This window comes from Dreissena polymorpha, chromosome 7 (genome assembly GCF_020536995.1).
Source record: "Dreissena polymorpha isolate Duluth1 chromosome 7, UMN_Dpol_1.0, whole genome shotgun sequence".
Taxonomy (NCBI): domain Eukaryota; kingdom Metazoa; phylum Mollusca; class Bivalvia; order Myida; family Dreissenidae; genus Dreissena; species Dreissena polymorpha.
Window position 1 is genome coordinate 2456873 of NC_068361.1, and position 20634 is coordinate 2477506.

The following is a 20634-nucleotide window of genomic DNA, read 5'->3' on the forward strand; positions in this document are numbered from 1 at the left end:
CATATTTACACTACCACAATTTTTGATAGTAACTTATGTTCTCTTCGAGTTATTTCATTTTGTTGTTGATCGACAGACAGAAGGTAGTGTGAACAAGGGCACGGATAACAAACGTTTAGCCCAATGTGCATACCAATTCAAATGATAATACCTTATATGTACTTTATGAGTTATTACAATTTTTAGTTTTCTTAAGATTTAAGAACAAACGACATTACCCTTACATATAGGGAATAATACGCGAGTGTCGCAGTGTACTTGAATGTATCCGGCATTTTAAAGACAGGGTTTAAAATGCGAACAACACAAAGACTACCACCGAGTGGATAAGATGTAACTTAATGTAATAATTTTCGTTTCGATATTATTTAACGTTATCTTTTTAATCAACTATGAGGAAGTTCTCGTATATAAAGCAGTGTTAACAGTGTTTTCACCTTAGGCTTCTAAGGTAATAAAGCACATTCTCATAACAAACCTTTAAGGGATTTTAGTTTTGTCTTTAACATTTGTGAATCGCGCCAGACAGTATCTTTTTCATCGGTCAACACAAAGACGGCTCGATTTGTGTCCGCACCTCCACTCTACATGTTAGTGAAACAAAAAAGAATGTAATGCTTATCTGTTTGTGTCTAATATTAACATCCAGTTCATTAAACGACTAGTACCTTATAAATATTGTCAAATGTAAGTATGACAAATCTCATGATTTAAAACAATTCAGTGAAGAGTATAAAGCCCACCCTGACACTTACTTTTAAGAAGCAATCGCAAACATATGTCGACGTTGGCTGCGGCTATCGCTTTCACAAGAGATGTCCTTCCACCTGTATTCTGGAAAAACCAACTATAATTATTATTTGGTTTCCGTGTAAGATCGAATTTATTTAATAAGTATGTATACTTATTTTCATTTTTGGCAAACACAGTTACTGACTCGAAATGTTAATGATTACAGCGATTGGAATTTTAAGTTTTCAATAAAGCTTGGGTCGAACTTCAAACTGTGAACATAAGACCTAGTATTTGAGATATTTATAATTAGGGTAATAGTTCGAACAAACTAGAGGACCACTATCTAATGTTACATAGCAAATACCAAACCTGTGGACCTTGAGGTTTCAGAGGGGATAGTTTTAAAGTTTTCAATACATACGCATAAGGAGAACAAGTTACCCCGAGGGCTGGGCCAATTTTGATAGCTGGGGATCATCAAACTATTATGTTTTATACCATATACATGTATAATTTTTCCCAAATCAGTTGTCCACAAATATTTGGGTCCACGAAAAAGTAATTAAAAAACAACACAAAATGCCAAGCTGACAATATGAATGATTTTACAGCATTGTTAATATTTATGAACGAAAATGTATCCAAAATGTGAAACACAATACTGTAAAGTCGTATATGACCAAGGACCCAGTGTTAAGCTGTCGGATTCTGTCGCTGAGTTTTACAGGGCGGCCGTTCTTCAACCAGACGACCTTTGGCGGGGGGTCACCACCCACAGAACAAGCCAGCACCACTCGCTCTGCCACAGTGACCGCCTTGTTGCCAGGCGGCGTGAGGATCTCCGGAGGAGCTGCAAGGAGAACTCACTCCATGAGTAACTGTTGACCTGATTAGAAGCACTGAAAGGGGGAGTAACTATTGAACTGGTAAGAAGCACTGAAAGGGGGAGTAACTCTATGAGTAACTATTAAACTGCAATAAGGGGAACTAACTCCATGAGCAACTATTGAACTGGTAAGAAGCACTGAAAGGGGGAATAACTTTATGAGTAACTATTGCACTGCAATAAGGGGAACTAACTCCATGAGTGACTATTGAACTGGTAAGAAGCACTGAAAGGGGGAGTAACTCCATGAGTAACTATTCAACTGGTTACAGGGGAAGTAACTCCATGAGTAATTGAGCCTCGTCTTGGGAACACTTGGCTTAAAGCAATCTGCACAGGAAATTTTAATGGAACAAAGAAAAATACAAATGGACCGCACATAATAAATAATCTCATTAAGCTCATTACGGCATTTAAACGACATCACCCCTAATAGGTTCAAGGTAAAGGGTATACTGTACATTTTAAACTATGGTGGAGCAGAAGCTATAGCATCTTTTATAAAACTGACACAGCAGTTTTAAACATAAGCATTAAAAGGAGTCCTTCCAAGTTTGAAAACAATGATCTTGGCAATAAAGCAAACTACCTAGCACAATTGTTCTCTCAACGCCGCTGTTATTCTGGAAATATTCTCTCGTCACATTATGTACGTAGTCTTTCATGGCTACCACACCCTCCCCTACAAATTCTTGTATAAATCTGAAAAAAAACATCACGCCAAATACTGTCCAGGCATTTAGAGGAAATTGGGCTTAAAACAATTTCGTAACTCGGCCCAATGAATAGGGATTAAACATTTGCCAAGCATGCAGTCTGCAATGGCTGATGCTAATTGTTTAAAAGCACATGAACAAAATCAACAAATATTGAATGTTTCGAAATCGGCTAACTAAGTATAATTGGCAAAATGTTGTTTTCTAACCTTCCATTATGGCAAACTGCATTAACAAAAACGTTTCAGATTTAAAAAAATGACTTCTTTTGGTGGTTGAAAAATATAGTATAAATCAATCTTTTGGTTGTATATGCATTTAATTTGTACACGTTTGTCATTATACCAACATATCTCATTGATACTCTTTTGACATGCTAGTTTTTCAGGGTTAGCGCGAACGCAGACCCCACACAGATACAATGAACAGGACTACAAATGGTCAAAATACTGCACTGAGCATGATTTACCACTTATCACTAACCCCAGCCATAAGATCCATATCTATAGCCCCATTAAGCAAGAAGATAGGGCATATACGCGTATGCGCTTAGGGGTGACTAGGTTACACGGTGATAGCTACGAAACTGTTCTGTGCCCCAAATGCAGTGTCCCAGACACCTTCGAACATTTATTCTTCATATGCCCCCAACACGCGGCCCAAAGACTAGAACTAAGTGCATGTATAATAGCAGCATATAACAATATTTCTGTTAAAATTGATCGCAGTCTACTGTTAATGCCCCCGAACAAGATCGGATCCGTTATAAGACATGTTTTTAAATATTTGCGGGATACGGGATATCTCAATAAAATATAAATACACTAATTACATCGCATATTAGACAAACAGTTAAAATACTCCGCTAAGCGAGCTTCCACTGCGTATGCCTTATTAAAATAAAATAAAAATATTACAAGTTAAATACACAAGATACATTGTTTCCTTAGCAATCTAAATATTATAAATATTACAATATAAATACAGTAGATAAATTGTTTCCCTAACAACCTAAATATTAACCCGTAGACCCCGAGTGGGACGCCGCGTTGGTGCGGGAGACGCCGCAGGGGAGGGGGTATTATAATAGTATATATATGTATATATATTGATTTATCCCAAGATATTATACAGACATCATATATCCGTAACAATATCTCTTCGTCCCCATACTAATAGTAACTTAAGGTTTAATTCCCATATATATTGCAAAACAAACATAAATATGCACGGAAAGGACTATTTTTACGAACTTTGAGTATTTCTATTATCTGCCTTGCAAAAGCAAGTTATAAGGAAAATAGCATTAAACGAACATTCGAAATCTCAAAACATTATTACTACAAACTCTGCCAGTTTATGTAGTATAAGCAACCCCCGACAATAGAAAGTATATAAGAAACCCTTAATGATACGAACAATTAGTTAGTCTTACTAAATCTTCCTCGAGACGAAAACCAGGGTAAAATTAACGGCACCTCTTAGACTAAACACGGGAGCACGCATGGCGATAAAATACAAAAACACCAATCACACAGATTCATCTGATATCCTGACAAGACAGATCATCACAGCTAATTCATAGACTAACATTAAATACTAGACCTAACTTAGGCAACATGGAAATATGATACTTAGGGTCCCAAGGACGGCACATAAGTAAAACAGACCCAGTCACAAAACTCAAATAAACACAATTATTTCACTCCTTTATTTAACCTTAAACAACGCACACACACTCATATACACAATAATTAATCATTGGACGGTAAAATCCTCAGCAGTTTCAATCTTAGACTGTTCAAGAACTCATCCAGCCCCGCAGCACTCAAAATGCACCCGTCCCTTAACCAATGAACGTCTCTATCACATAGATACATACATCATAGATGACACTAGAAAGTACCTCTTCACATACTTCGCAATCGCATTTCCTATCCTAGAAAACTGATCTGGAATTAAGGCGGGGTCCCTAAACACCCAACGACCACAAATGGCAGCCACCACAACGGTGGCGACACGTATGATTTGATGGTGTGTGTTTCAGAGTTTATTTACAGGTCCTACTGGCCTCTTCACGAGGTTACGGTAGCCCGACCTGCCCCTGTGACCTCTCAGGAGAAAAAGATTAATTTTAGAGTCAAAGTAGGTCAAATTTACCCCGGTTTCCCGGGTATTCGCCAAATACTTTAATTTTTAAAAGAGTTTGTTGCACGTTGGCCAATGAGACGTTAATGTGCTAGGCTGCTAGCTACCTAAAGGTGGTGATGAGGAGCAGATCCCGCCGAGTGTCCCGCACATTACTAATGTACAAGACACTCAACGCGATCCACATCCCAACACCACCCGGTACATAGGCCCCGGAACGCAAACACGTTTCATAAGGTCACAATAAAAGTTATACTCAGTCACGATATTCAGATGCATGTTAAACTGTCTAAAGAACTGAATATATAAATGTTTTCTATAATTTAATTATTGAAGAAATTGTTCCATTATAATTTTCTAACTATGTCTACAATTTGATATGATTTTAAATTTTTAGTTTTATTATAAAACCTTTATTTATTGTAAGTGTTTTATCACAAATTATTACATTTCACATTTCTCTATTACGGAAGTAAACATAACTTTATAAATATCTTATGCTTCTACAAAGGCAATCTAAAAATAGCTGTAAATATGTTCAGTCAACCATGGTCTAAAAATAGCTTATGTTTTCATTCAACCGTTTTGATCTATTTATAGTACATAACTCAGTCATTTCAACTGTACATTTTCTCTCCCCTGAATAAAAGCAATAAAAATAATTCATCGTTAAGCAATACTTCATCGTTACACAATATTTCAAGAATATCAAATCTAGCAAATTTAACAATATGACAAAAATACAACAACAGCAACAAAAAACGCCACACACAACACGCCTATCTTGCAAAGTTATATTTTTTCATTTATTTACATAAGGCATCTGAAACAATTCATAATTTGTTGCTTGTGTATGAAACATTCAGTATATTCAAGTAGATCTTTTGTTTAAGCTTGATTTGATGGTGTTTTAAGACTGGATAAATGAGGTCTGGAGTCACTTGTGATATGCTTATAACTATCATTCAACCATGGGTGACAAACTAGAAACATCTTTCCACACATAATCTTATCGTGATGATAAATATAATTTCATTTAAATATTATTATTTAAAGCACAAAAAGGGACAACGTATCCTATTATCATGCAAATAGCTGAGATTAAAAATAGCACACTCTGTGTAATAAATATGGGCTGTGGGTGTTTAAGCCATGTGCGTTAAGTGTCCCAGATTAGCCTGTGCAGTTCGAATAGGCTAATCAGGGACGACACTCTCTGCCTTAACTGGATTTTTACTAAGAATGGACTTTCAAAAGCGTAAAATGTCGTCCCTGATTAACCTATGCAGACTGCTAATTTGGGAAGATACTGTACGCACATGAATTAGACCCCTTTTTCACAGAGCACAGCTCATATATTTTCATGATCAGTCACAGTATTCAAATTATAGCTCAGCCTGAAAAAAGACATATTTAATTTGGTTAGAAGCATGTGCCAAGTTATATTATTAATGAATCTGAATTGATAGCATGCATGAAAGCAGGGCAATTCGGTTAAATAAATTTGGATGGTTAGTAAAAAGCTTGACTTCCAAACAAAACCATGTTCCGAGGTATTTACTTACTTTTTGAAGAACAGGACATAGAGTTGTGCATAAAAATCAGAGATAAGATGAACACTGAGCTCTATGTCCACTTTAATCCACACTCTGGTAATTTTATCAACTTTTCAACACAAGACACCATGTACTGGTTCAGCCCAAATGACTGGAAGAACTATCAATTACCCGATCAAGATCATTTAACGAACTTTAAACTACAGCTTAAGTAAAAAAGAGGACTATGATGGCTCTGTATCGCTCCACTGTTTTTTATGCGAAAAAAGCGTGCAATGCGCATGGGTTAAAATGTACTCAAGCATGTGACAGCGAATCATTAGTAATTAAAAAGCAGCATATACGATCGTTAAGAACATTTCACTTCATTAATTCCAACACCTTTTCTTGGATACAAAGTTTGAGTTTACCATATGCAGTATCCTATATTGACTTTTCTTGAAATAATTATGTTCATGGAAGTTGTGTTTTTAAAATCAATAAGATATTATTAAACTGGTTTAAACACTTCAAAGGAGACATGAAATTAACATGTCATCCGAAATATTTTTATGCGGATATATGGTCACTTTCGACATATTTAAATAAAACCCGACTATTTTCAGTTTATAAGAAAAACATGCATAGCACATGTTCTTACTTCAATTCCTTTGTGAGCAGTCACCATCTGATCTAAAATGACACTAAATGACAGGGTTGTATCTCATGTTTACAAGAAAATCAGAAGAAAACAACAAAATCGACATTTTTTCCCGCAGCTTCGTGACCCAATTTCCGATAGTCTGTATAAACATTGATTTCCAAAAAATAAAATAAATAGTTGTGCTTCTGCTTACATGTATTATTAGATTTTTTATTGATACTGGTGTGACGATGCTTTTGAAGAGGATTGATATAAAAGCATCTATTTAAGTTTATCTACATCACCACAATTGTGTATGTGGGTACGAAACTTTTGGGAAGGAAAAAAATGGGTACGAAAATTTTGGGTAGAACAATTATGCCAAAAAAAATTAACAACGTAATAAGATTTGGTTACGAAAAAAATTTGGGTACGAAAAAAAATGGGTACGAAAAAATATTTGGTTACGAGCAAAAATTTGGGTACGAAAAAAATTTGGTACGAAAAATGTAGGGTACGAAAAAAACATTGGGGGTACGGGAAGTAGTACCCGTGGGGAACTTGATCCTTTCAGCGAAACTGGGAGGCGGGTTACATTCTCGATCAAATATAACAAGATATATCTTTAAAAAGGTATTCGACGTGTATTAGCTGTACCACTTATCTTAAAAAACTGTATGTTACAGTAAAACGTTTGTGGGTTATAACATTACGTTTCAGCATATAAATTCAAAACTTGACATGCTCTTTAATTACACCATGCTCTTTAATTTCACATGTATATCATACCAAGCTTTATATTTTATTGTTTTCTTTCCTAAGTTAATGATGCTATGTGTACGGACGTGATTTCACAATCCCATGTGCATGAACATATACTTTTTCTCTTTTGATTATTGTTCTTTTTCTCTAATTCAATAAGCTTAGGCATGTTTGTTCGTTAAGTACGGCAATAATTTCATGATGGTTCCCGATCGAAAGTGGGTATGAGCACATAGTCGTAAGAGCACTTGAATACGTGAGTTCGCCCATGAACACATGGTAAGGTTAACTAAATCTCCGCGATATGACCTATTATGTGTTTAAAACAGCAAACAATATCCAACAAACGAATGACTTGTCAAACATAGTATGTGCACTGATGTGGCTCTGTAATTTATGTTTGATAAGTTTATAAAATATGCAAATAAGAAAGCACGCAGAAGAGCGAGTACCACAGATATGATATGGCTATTATGCTGTTTATATACCAATAGTCGCTACAACGTTTACAAATGGCAGGTTCGAAATAATTCGTTTTCTTTACACTCATGATCGCGTTGAATGTTAATTATACACGTTTTAATTCGCAATTTATTAACTGAATCACGACAAATGTCAAATACAACACAGAAAATGCATAGTTGTTTTATTGATCTATAAACATATAATGGATTGAATATAACTGATTTAAAATTAACGTTTTCAAACTATTATTAAATCTTTTCCTAGAATATGCTGTCCTCTTGATAGCTGAGCTTCATAAACCTTTATCAATGATAATCAGCGAGGTATGCCGATTAGAAAAATCGAGCTATCTCAATCGGACTGGCTCGGTCTTTTACATAGGTTGCCATTGTGAAGAATTTTTTCATGATATGATAACTTAGACGATGCTTCGCAACATCGTTAAAAAGTAAAGATAATGTCTTCAAACGGACGAAAAAAGACTTGATTCCCATGCATGCATGTAGGTTTGTTGTTGTTCTTGTTGTTGTTGTGACCTTGGAACTAATTATGTAAACAACGTCTTAGACTGGTCCGCGCATAAGCAGAAATGTTTTCGATCGAGCTTTTGAACTGATGGGTTGTCATATTACCGGCAAAAAATGATATAAATTTAATTTCTTTGTAGATATGGGATGATTAAGTACCAAATGCCAGTCTCCACCTTCCAAAAGACCATAACTCATTCTGAAGAGTTTCGTTTCGTTTTGAAAACAGGACTTCCGGTTTCAAAAAGGAGAAATTGCTCATGATGAGCAATTTCTCCTTTTATCACAATGATTTCTACCCCACCCAGCGAATTTATAAATAGTCCTTTACAATATTATTTCTCGTCTGCAATCTCTTTCAATTTGGGGCAGTCCAAAATGTGTCGTTTGGTAAAGGGTTAACATTTATGGATAGTTAACATGTTGGTCTACCTTTCACGCTCGACATGTATGCATTTATCTATAATAATTAAAAAGTTATTCCATTTATCAAAATACACTTGGATTCCAAGTGTATTTTGATAAACTTTTAGTTTGAGAAAAAAAGTTTATTCATTCCATAATGAATAAATAGCAAAAACGCATAACATGCAAAGTTCAACGACTTCCTGTGGCCATGTTTTTTGACGAATCACATTTTTTGAACAACTTTTTAATGGGAATTGATTCTTTGCTTACTAGCAAACCAGTGACAACAAACAATACAACAAACACCAAATGTAGAAGGCGGTCCGCTTTTATCGAATAAACAAAGAAGAAACTTAAGTATGTAAATCACGTTAGCCAAACATGAAAAACAAAACAAATTATAAAATCTCTAAACTTTTTGATACTGTTAATTTATTTTCTACACTGAAACGAACATTCTACTTCTCTGTTGAGCAACGACAGCTAAACAGCCGATGAATTGCTGAAATTCCCCGACAAAACTTCTTGAGTTTACGACATTTTTCCAACGCAATATCAAACTTTTAACAAATATATTGAACCACAACGTGCGTTGTCTCCTGTAAGCGCACCTCGAATGACGCTATACCCGCCAAAACACACGAACACCCCGTGCATTAGTAAGCACGCATGTTTATTGAACTGTGACGAAAAGAATAGCAATTACCTCGCCTAGGATTACCGGAAGATCAAATATGCGTATATTGACAAAACGTGATTCCCGCAAAGCGTGCTAATAAAACGCGTGCCCGTGCCACTCGATATCCAAATACACACTAAATAACGTGCAAACTACCTTGAAACAACTCGACCAAATATGACTCCAGAAAATACGATATCAGAATAATTACACAGACAGGAAACTAGGGACATAAACATACTTATAATAATACAATGTGTATCCTGTCTGCCGGACCCGATCCATGGACTTGGAAGTGAAGGGTGTACCCGGGCGGGCACGGACGACGGGCCGTTCAACGAGTGTTAACGGTCCTCTATTTCGGGCCAGCTCGGACTGTACCTGGCCATAGTTAACCCCTCACAGGAGTAACCGACGGGCCACATCGACGAGTGTCATGGGGGCCTCTTGGGCTGCGCCCTGTGAGGACGCCATGGACGGGAACGGGCAGTCATGCTAAACACAGTAGAACAACAACAATAATCTATAATACACATCACATTGTGATCATCAGGCTACAGTATAGCCCTCAAAAAATCGAAACCAGTTATATACATATTAGCTAAAATAAATTCAAATGAGAATTAAGTATCTCGGTACAACATCAACAACACACAATGCTAAAACGACGGAAGGGTACGTTTTCCCAACACGCAGGTCACTCAGCCTTTTTCGACCACTATGGAAAAGCTCTAATCCTTCTTTTAAAACCAAATATCGCTCTAGATAACAAAACCCAGGGTTCCGCGAGACCTTCTTTTTCCTTCTCTCAAGCTGTAAACAGCTACCGACTACGAAGGCAGGGGAAAGCACACAGACAACATACTTCCATGCAGTATCGGAAGACATTAAGTGCTCACGTGGGCAAATCGCATTTACTCACAGTTCAACCCATATGGGTGTAAATAATGTTGTAAATAAATATGATAAGTAAATAATTTTTCCCCTATGCACACAATTAAAACATGTTGGGTGGAGCGTGTCGGCAGGGCTAGTAGGGCGCGCCTAGTGAAATACCATCTCGTCCGTGCACTCTTGCTCTGTTGAAATGACCCACCCATCATGACCAAAAAAAGAATGGTGACGGTTTTTGTTGTGTTTTTTTCCTTACTGTAGTGTAGATGAAGCTTTCCAGTAGTGTAGTGTAAACAGTGCCCGTTATATGACAGGAGTGTTGAATGCATAAGTTAACCTGCCATTTGTAAACAGAAAGCATACTGCTATTATGCTGTTTATATACCATAGTCGCTACAACGTTTACAAATGGCAGGTTGGAAAAAAATCGTTTTCTTTAAACTTGAAACTTGCTAATTTGATGAAACGCCTATTTATATAATTATATTCAATGGCGTTGTACAAAACATATATATGTACATAAAATCGATAAAAAATAAGAGATATTGATAATATTATGCAGCATTAATTAAAGGATTAATGATCTAAAAATGTGTGATATAAATAATATTGCTGTGAGGAACTTAAGCAATAAAACAATACCGGCTACACTATTAAAACAAAGTAAAAGAAAAATATTATGTTATAAATTGATATATTAACTAGAGTTAAGACAATTGTTATAATGATAATATGAGCAAATATTTGGCAACATAAAGACAGTGTTTTTCATTAACTAAAAGGATACGTTAAAGGATATTTCTGCACTCTGGCTGTCGGATCCCGCAGCTACCGGTCACCTGTTATACTTAAGGACACTTCTTTTGGGTTTTAACCTTAGTTGAACTATCGTGACTACAAGTCACAAATAGGCTGACCAAGTGTGACTACAAGACACAACTTGAAGGTTAAAATTACAGTGTGACTATAAGACACAACTAGAAGGCCTCAGCATGACTAAAAGACAGCTGGTTTATGTAATTCAATCATTGAGCAAAGAAGCCCTAATGATTCTTGATTACCAGTCACTTGTACAATAAATATCCTTTTCGAGCAAAGACGCCCGCACAATTCTTTAATTGCTTGGTCCTATGAGTCCTTGTGACAAATAAGCCTGCACAACTGAGTCTCGATTATTTTTTTAAATCACAGGTATTCAAATTAAAATAGGGTGTAAAAGTCTCTGAAGAGAAATGTTTTCAAATTCCTTTTGAAAATGTTTATTGATGCGGAAGTCCGGATGCTTGATGGAAGGTCATTCCACAGTTTCGGAACAACAACTCCGAAACTCCTGTCCATGAAAGTTTTTCTCTTTGTGCGTTTCACATCATAACATCCGTCATACGAGACGGTAGATCGTAGGTCACGTGCTGGTACTATTTCTAAAAAAAAAAAAAAAAAAAGTAGGTGTTTGATTATCATTTAAAATATTGTGTCACTGGTTACAAAGGCTATCAGAGACACAATTGTCCAATACATGATGGTAAGACTTTCCAAAATCAAAGCAGAGTTGTTTTTTTTGTTAATAATCGGGTCCGGTATTTGGCCCTTTCCCGTTGGGAAAAAGTATATATTTTTCCCAAATGGGACCTAAAACTTCCCAGTGGAAGGTTTCAAAATATATATATATTTTTATGCCCCCTTTCGAAGAAAAGGGGGCATATATTGATCGGACTGTCCGTCTGTCTGTCTGTCCGTCTGTAAGTCATTCCGTCACACTTTGCGTTTAGGTTTCAAAAAATGCGCATAACTTCTATGTCCCTTGAGATATAACCTTCATATTTGGTATGCATGTGTATATGGCCAAGGCCTTTCCATACGCACACAAGTTTTTACCACTGTGACCTTGACTTTGAACTTAGGGTCCGCCTTTAGGTTTTGATATCTTCGTTTAGGTTTTGAAAAATGCTCATAACTTCTATGTCCCTTGAGATAAAGCCTTCATATTTGGTATGCATGTGAATATGGACAAGGCCTTTCCATATGCACAAATTTTTACCCCTGTGACCTTGACCTAGATCTTAGGGTCTGCGTTTAGGTTTCAAAATCTGCGTTTAGGTTTCGAAAAATGCTATAACTTCTATCAAAGCGTTTATAGGGGGCATATGTCATCCTATGGTGACAGCTCTTGTTTTTATAGATTTTAACATTTTGTTCATCTCCCATCCAGTCATATAAGTTTAACCTTAGTAAATATAATATTGAAAACACTTCTATGCTAAATTTGAAGCTTTTTTAGCAAAACAGCAACAACACTTATTTCCAAATTGTAGTTGAAACGCCGCGAATTTTCCAAATTCAAAGGGACCTGGCCCCATTCCAAAAAATGGTGAAAAAAAACACTGCATAGAAAGGGTTTTGATTGTATGAAAACATTGAAAATAAAGTATGTGATATGCAAAAGCTTAAATCTGTTTAAATATAAAGTATTGATGCGATAACTCAAATATACATACAAGTCACGCTCTGAGAAAAGAGGTCTTAATGCATGTGCATTAATTATCTTCCCAGATCAGCCTGTGCAGAATGCACAGGCTTATTATGAACGACACATTCTGCTTTAATTGTATATTTTGTTTAAAGGATGTCTCTTCTTAGCAAAAATCCAGCTATTGCAATAAGCATCATCCCTGATAAGCCTGTGCGGGCTGCAGATGCTAATCTGAGACGACGCTTTACGCACATGCATTTAGACCCTTTATCCAAGGTAGAGGCTAAAACATTAGCTGTGTTTCTTACAGAACTGCTTATACCAGACAAAGTGAATGTGTTCTACGCCATGAACAACAATGGGGACTACACGTTTGTGTTGAGGACGCGTAAGGAACAGGAAACACTGACTCAAAACAGGAAAAAAGGGCGGCGAAAGCTGAAGTTGGGCCTTTGACAACTGCGTTGTTTACAGATGTGAAAACTATATGGCCATTAGAAGTTGTAGTATTGCCTTTGATTGATGTGTGGTGTTTAGTTGTGAAATCTACAATGCCAATCAGCAGGTCTTTCGAATATTGAATTTCAAGTATCGATGATGCTTCAGTGCAAAGCAGGGTCTAATGTGACGCGTTTTCAGCATAAACTTGATGCAGTTCTGGGCCAGTATTTACCAACCCATTTTTTTTTTAGAATAAAGCTTGTCTGAGACTCAATAAAAGTACATCTGAATGTGCATATATACAGGCTAAAAATGGTTTTGGCATTCATAACAGATAGTTCTCAACAAAGAATTACATAAATATAGATTTTAACTACCATGTTAGGCTTGACTTTAAAGTAATTTTGGTACATATCAGTTTAAAGAATAGACTTAAGTCTACAAATCAGTTGGTGAATACAGGACCCTGCACTAACTGATTGGTATGCTGTACAAGGGTATTAGTAACCCTGCGTATTGGAGCCATAGAAGAATAACAGATTCTTTTTGTAAGTTGATACAGCTTTTCACAGCAATAACAATACACCTGGGTCCACTACTAAAGGGTTGAGTGGGAACTGTTGTATCTAGCCCATATCTCTATATCTCTTACAATAGTTTTGCGTGCAACATAGGAATCATGAAATTTCAGAAACATCAATGAAGAAAATATGTTTTTAAATAAGCTAGTCTTTTAAAATATTTGAGGCAAGTTATCCATTACCATACAATACAGGACAAAACATGATACACATTACAGTACTGTGCTGTTTGAAATTGTTTCTGTCAATTTTACAGAACACTCTGTGCTAAACTTGTTGTATGTGAAATAGCCTTTACAAATACAAGTTATGGTAGCTATAGTTTATTTCATGTTTTATGTTTTATCACTATTGTGTATATGACTTTTATTGGTGTGAACTCAAATGAGTATTAACAAATTTAAAACAATATGTGTTAACCACTGTGAAGTTTAATATACAAGTGCTGCATCTGTAACAGGGTATCGAGTTAAAATTGATGGAAGCTATTGCCCGTGTGTCAAAATACAAATTGTAGTATCTATAGTCTTTTTCACAATACAACAAAACTGTTGTGGTCTGAACATGTTTAAGGCAGAAACAACATTGTAATTCTCAACCATCAGAAATATGTGTTCATGTTTGTTCCTTCAGCCATCCCTGACTCAAGATTTTATATGTAAATACATGTATGTGCAAACATGTTGAACATTCAGTGCATATATTGTGATGTTCATAGCACAACCCCATAGTAAATATTAACCATGTTTTGGTTGCATTTTTAAAGGGATTTAATAGTGATGGAATAATTTTGCCCTTTACTTTGATAGTTAGCTTGTATTTGGTATATTATTTTTCAAAATAAAAGTTGTTAAAATTGTTATAAATTCTGCTGTAGGCGTAGTCATTATTTAATAGTCTAGTTTGTAGTTGTCACTTTATTGTATGCGTAGTTGTAAAAAGAGAAGGGAACATTGTGAGGTAAAGTCTACATTTTTTCACTGTACTGGAATTCTTTGTAAAAATAAATATATTCTCAACAATTATAATATGCATCACACAAGATATAAATATTTTTGCTTAACTACATTTGCATATGTGGTCATGACAATGTTAATATTTACCTTTCCAGTGTAACGTGTTATCGCATCAAAAGCAAATATCCTACATTTAGCAGTAAAATCAGTTGGAAAGCTATGAGGTCTTAAAAGTAAGGTTTTCCTATTTTTGAGATGCGTTCTCGTAGCTGTAAATTGTATTAATACCTTAAGGATAGAAAAGTTTATATGATGAAAAAGTTTCTATGATCAAAGCAAATATAGTATCTATGATCAAAAAGAAGTTTCAAGGATCAAAAAGTTTCTATGATCAAAATGTATGATACAAAAGTTCTAGTAGTAAGGCCTAAAAAATTGTTTGTTGACCTTTATCCATCCGACCCTTAATTTTGCTACAAACTCTGAACTTTTTTTGTATTCCAATGTTAGCTTTTCATCAAATGTTTACATTTACAAAATTAACTTTTATGTGATAAGAAAGATATGTTGCAACAGATTTGGGGGAGTTTCGTCAATAATAATTATTATTTGAGTGGGAAATAACTTTTGCATGGAATAAAAAGTTTAAGAAAATGGCTACCAACTACCTGATGTTTTTTATGCCCCCGGTAGGGTGGCATATAACAGTTGAACTGTCCGTCTGTCAGTCCGTCAGTCTGTGCGTCTGTCCGAAAACTTTAACATTGGCCATAACTTTTGCAATATTGAAGATAGCAACTTTATATTTGGCATGCATGTGTATCTCATGAAGCTACACATTTTATGTGATGAGAGGTCAAGGTCATCCTTCAAGGTCAAAATTCATAAAATACAATCCAAGGGAAGTAATAAGCTTTAAAAGGGAGATAATATCATTACCTGCCAAATGGTATATTGACATTTTATTTAAAAGCGGAACAATAGGTGGCATTGTGTTTCTTACAAACACATCTCTTGTTTACGTTTAAGTTGTCCTTAAGAACTTTTTGCTTAGCCTATAGGTGATTGTAAGCCCTCCATGAGGGAGAGTGTTTGTCAGCTTAATGTTTGTCAGCCCTCTATGGTGAAGAGTGTTTGTTTGCCTAATAGTGGTTCTCAACCTTCTATGGTGAAGAGTGTTTGTTAGACTAATAGTGGTTGTCAGCCTTCAATCTAGGATATGTTAAAAGTCTAGTCAGGTTTAGTGATGTTTTTCAGCCGTCTACATTATATATTTACATAGTGCAATACATGTTCCGTGAAAATCATTTATTTGATGGTGCTGTTTTGTTTTTGTGTTGTTATAGTACAAATTGTATATTATCTTGTTTTAGCCAGTTTTATTATTTACTTTACCTGGCTTTGTGTTTTTATTGACTGTAGGTTGTTTATCTTTAATTATTTAGTTGTTGATTTTCTTAGCATTTTTATAATTGTTAGTGAGTTTAAGGATTTATATTAAAAAAAAAAATAATCCACATATTCCTAAATTTTTATTCATTTTGATAAACATATGTGTGTGTCATGAGTTCATTCATTTTAATTGATTAATCATTTGATTTTAATAGACTAATCATTTGATTTAAATACTGAATCATGTGATTTTAAAAGATAAATTATTTGATCTAAAAAGATTGATAAATTTTTATTTTTATTTATTATTGAAAAGGGTCATCATACATATTTATTTAAATGAGTGGTATCCTTATTTTTGTTTTAATTCATTTACCACTTTTTGCTGTAACTGAAATGTATTAGAATACTCATAAAAAGTTATGTTTAATTGTATATATAAGTATTATTTGATTATTGCAACTTAATTCCTGACGTAAAGTTTGGTCTTTTGAATATAGGTATTGTTCAGAGAATGACAGATTCAACAATACAGATATGAAATGTTTTTCTAAATTGAACATACTGCTGGTCAGTTAAATTTGTGTTCACTTGAGCATTTCAGTATGTAATGTATTGAAAAAAAGTGTTTGCATGTTATCACTATTTAAATGAAATTATTCTCGGTTTGATAAATACGGTATAGTATGGTGTATTACGTGTTATTTAGAAGAGAGATTATGGTAATGGTTTAGCGCGAATAATGCACGGGTTTTGTGTGCATGTTTTAGCGCGAAAGCGCACGAGGTTTTCGTTTTGGGGTATATATGATTTGCAGATCTATTGAGTCGCCATTCGAGGGTGTATTTGACAGGCAAACGTTATGGAACAAGAAAACGAAAGGGTGATAACCCCGCCCGCCCGCCCTTAATGAGCAAATGTATGGTTAAATAATTGGTTACATTGCTTTTATGTTTACAATTTTGCAATTATAAAGTCTATATTTAGTATATTTTCAGTTCGGTTTTTAGTCCATGTGAGATGGGATCTTAACACAAACCGATTCCTTTACTGGGAAAGACGATGGGTGTATTTTCATTTAAGTCTGAAGCAGCTAAGTTTTCTTGATTATTTTGACTCATTTTTTACTTAATATTGTGTTTGAATGAGGTTTTTTTAAGTTATGGGTGTCATGTTTTTCGAGACTCTCACTTCCTGGAGATAGTACCTCCAGCATATTTATTGAAATATTGGTATGTTTAAAGTTCAGTGTTATTATTTTTTGTTTTCTTTCGTAATGAACGTTTAATTTTAAAGACATTCTTATTGTACGATTACTTAATATTTTCATTTTGGTGTGACTGGTTAGATGTTGAAGTCGGTTTAATATAGCTGTTCGTCATATGCATTTATATATTTCTCGGAATACTTATGATTTATCAACATTCTTTTTAGGTGCTTTATGGATTTTATGGTTTCAGTGATTTGTTTGTTTTTATGTTGATGTCCGGGGTGTGTGCGGGATGCTTTTGATGTTTGTTTGTTATGTTAATTTGCGCAATGAAATTGATAATGTTGTAATTACATTTTTTACTAAATAATACTTAATGTTTACAGTATAATAATAGCTGCTTATTTGTAGATTTCTCTAAAATTAGAGGTTTCGGGAGGTGATGAAGGCACCTAGACACCGGTCTCGAGCCATGGGTCCTCATACGTCCCCCTGCCATTAAAAGAAACAAGAAATATCTTTAAAAAATATATACGGCGTAAATAGTTTAATGAATGAGATCAAGGATAGCGAATGTCTTTTTCTGTGCAGTTCTTAGCTGCATCACACGCAGTACGGGATGTTACGGGGAGTTTTCGCGGCTTATTTTACATTATAACATATTGCTGGTCATAAACCTATAGATACAAAACAGAAAACCAAAAGAAGAATGGAAGTGAAATTTAAACATATGAGTCAACCGGCCACACGAGAAGTATCCGTATTTATAGGCGCGTTCTTCGAACAAACCTGTTTTAGTGGTTTGTCGGGCATTGCTATTTGATTCGATTATTAACAGTATCAATTATCATCGTGCTAATGCTTAAAGTGATATTATGGGCATTTTGCACTGTTGAATTGAGCTGAAAAGAATTAACAGGTCAAAATAGTTAGTTAAAATGTGGTTACTGATTAATTATCTGCAACTCACCTTGCTACCAGTTGTTTATAAAAAATATATTTTATATTCGATATTCTTACGTGACCCACCCAGTCCTGTAAGCTGAAATGATCCGTAAAACAATTTCGTGTCTTTGTGTCGTATGAACAAATCTGCACTAAAACTAAATTTAGGTTCAACTCGTAAACGCATGATCAGTTGTCAAACGAAAGTATGGTTGATATTCAAATGCATTATTTTTCTCTTTCTGGTATATTGTTTTAGTATGATGATGCTGCATTAATTAATATAAGTGTATATGAAGTAGAACATCAAAAATAATCAACGGTTGCGATAGACACCTATAAACTGTTACATGCTCATAATATCACTTTAGTACATTAGGCAATATAGACGAATAATTATTGTTAAATTTATCAACAATAATATTTATCATTGTATTGTTGAAAACACATTAAGAATCTATTATTTACATACCATAATTATATTGCTGAATATCTTCATTTAACATATTTCTGGTCTAAAGAAAATTCCAGGTCACCTAGTTCACGGATAGCGTCTTTATTATATAACGATTATTTTACTGGCCGCCAACTCCGGTGATGACCTGTATATAAACTCTGAATGTCCGCGAATTGACCCGATATACCTCGCGGGTTGAAATGCAATGCTTTAAAGTGAGGCCTCGCTTCCATTGCTCTTTATACTTTTACATGTTAACATGTTGACAGGAATAAGGAAGTAAGTACTAAATATGAGAACATAGCCTTTTAAGTATAAACGCTCTTGCGCTGGTAATACTCTGAAAATAAAAGGTGTACGCACAAACTGTATTGATGTCGAGAATTGAGTGTAAAACTGTTCTATCTATTAAGCCTTTTCATTCGAGATAAAATTGTTTCATACAGTAAAACAGTGTTACAAAGACGCGGATATGTTTCCAATGTTCTGGTGGTATACTCAAATCAGCCAATGGAATAAATGAAGTGTATTCATTCGTACCTAGCCGCGGGAAATTTTATTGGAATTTTATTGGACACTTACAAAGGTCAGGCTAAGGTAAAAAGCTGGCTTATGCAGCTTACGCCGAAAAAAAATAAGAAAACAAAAATGGCAGTAGGGTTGCGTATCCCGCTCGCGGTTTTACCTGAATCGTTTATTACCACTGATTATTGTATGGGGTGTACGTGAAGTCATGTACACTTCTCTTAATTGGTGGTGATGGATGAATCTTGCAGATATAAGCAGCTTCTTTGAACAAATTAATGTTTCACAATTGTTAATTTATAATATTTAAGCAAGTTAGCGTCATTGATGGGCATTGGGGGCGTCCTGCGTGCACTTTGGGCATCGGCCGGGATCAGTTTATTCAAACAGTAACTCTGTTATTTGAGATATATACATGACGTCTAATTTTTATGAATAAATTTGCATTTTTTCACATGACACACATGTGCATGTGAAGAATTCATTATTACATGCCCTACAGCATTTAAATAGTATCGTTTCAGTTCTTTATACACCTGAACAAAGATGTTACACCGTTTCCAGTCGTCTCGAGGCTCATCAATTGAGCGGTGCCGTTGGGGTCTATATCCATTGCACATACAACACATACGGGCGTCAGAAGAATTTTTTTTTTGCATTTATATGTCGAAAGTCCTGTCAAATACAAGCACTCACTCCTATTTTGTCTTTGGTTTATTATTTGTATGATAATGATAATAATGATGATATGGGTTATAAAGATGATGAGATTTTAATAGTATTTTGAGAATAGAGAATAATAAATTTACTCATAACTATGAGTAAGTTTATATCCATGAAGTTAATATCATTTACAATAATGAAATCAAATAAATGTCCTCAGCTTGCAAATCCATTAACAGCGTCTCGTATAAAAATTATTATTTATTTATATACGTAGAATAATATAGCAATGTATACATATTTATATACTTTGTTTTTGTACATGGGTACTCATAAAAATACGAAATAATAATGATAGCAAGTTTGGAAAATGTTAATAAACTTTTGCTGTTGTAATAAAACAATTTAAAATATAGAATCCAATAGAAAACTCTTTAAAGTGTTTTTCAAAATATTTGAGCCGCATTCTGAGAAAACTGGGCTTGTTGAAAGTGCGTAGTGTCGTCCCAGCGAAAACACTTTATGCTTTTATAGTTGTTGTTTTTTTGTTATAAGAAAGTCTCTTCTAAAAGGAAATCCAGTCTAGACTTAAAGAG

The 20634-nt window shown here is 34.8% G+C and overlaps 3 protein-coding genes across 17 annotated transcripts in view; all 3 read right to left on the minus strand.

Annotated features, from left to right (window-relative positions):
• Positions 1-20634, minus strand: part of LOC127838130 (collagen alpha-1(XII) chain-like) — a 148942-nt gene that overhangs the window by 55993 nt on the left and 72315 nt on the right. The window lies entirely within an intron of this gene.
• Positions 1-20634, minus strand: part of LOC127839464 (uncharacterized) — a 95730-nt gene that overhangs the window by 29712 nt on the left and 45384 nt on the right. The window lies entirely within an intron of this gene.
• LOC127839471 (protein sax-3-like) lies at positions 403-4515 on the minus strand. The gene is made up of 4 exons (XM_052367870.1): positions 4256-4515; positions 2211-2323; positions 1398-1585; positions 403-834 (listed from the first exon to the last, which is right to left on the minus strand). Exons 2-4 carry the CDS (start codon positions 2284-2286, stop codon positions 721-723), a joined length of 378 nt encoding a protein of 125 aa, XP_052223830.1. The 5' UTR covers positions 2287-2323; positions 4256-4515; the 3' UTR covers positions 403-720.

Bases quoted from the DNA above. Each gene is read 5' to 3' on its own strand.
- LOC127839471 (XM_052367870.1), bottom strand. From the start codon at position 2,286: ATGAAAGACTACGTACATAATGTGACGAGAGAATATTTCCAGAATAAC. The intron at 1,586-2,210 runs GTAGTTTGCTTT...TTCTCCTTGCAG, and splicing joins TGAGAGAACAATTGTGCTAG to CTCCTCCGGAGATCCTCACG. The intron at 835-1,397 runs GTATTGTGTTTC...TGGTTTTTCCAG, and splicing joins TGGTCATATACGACTTTACA to AATACAGGTGGAAGGACATC.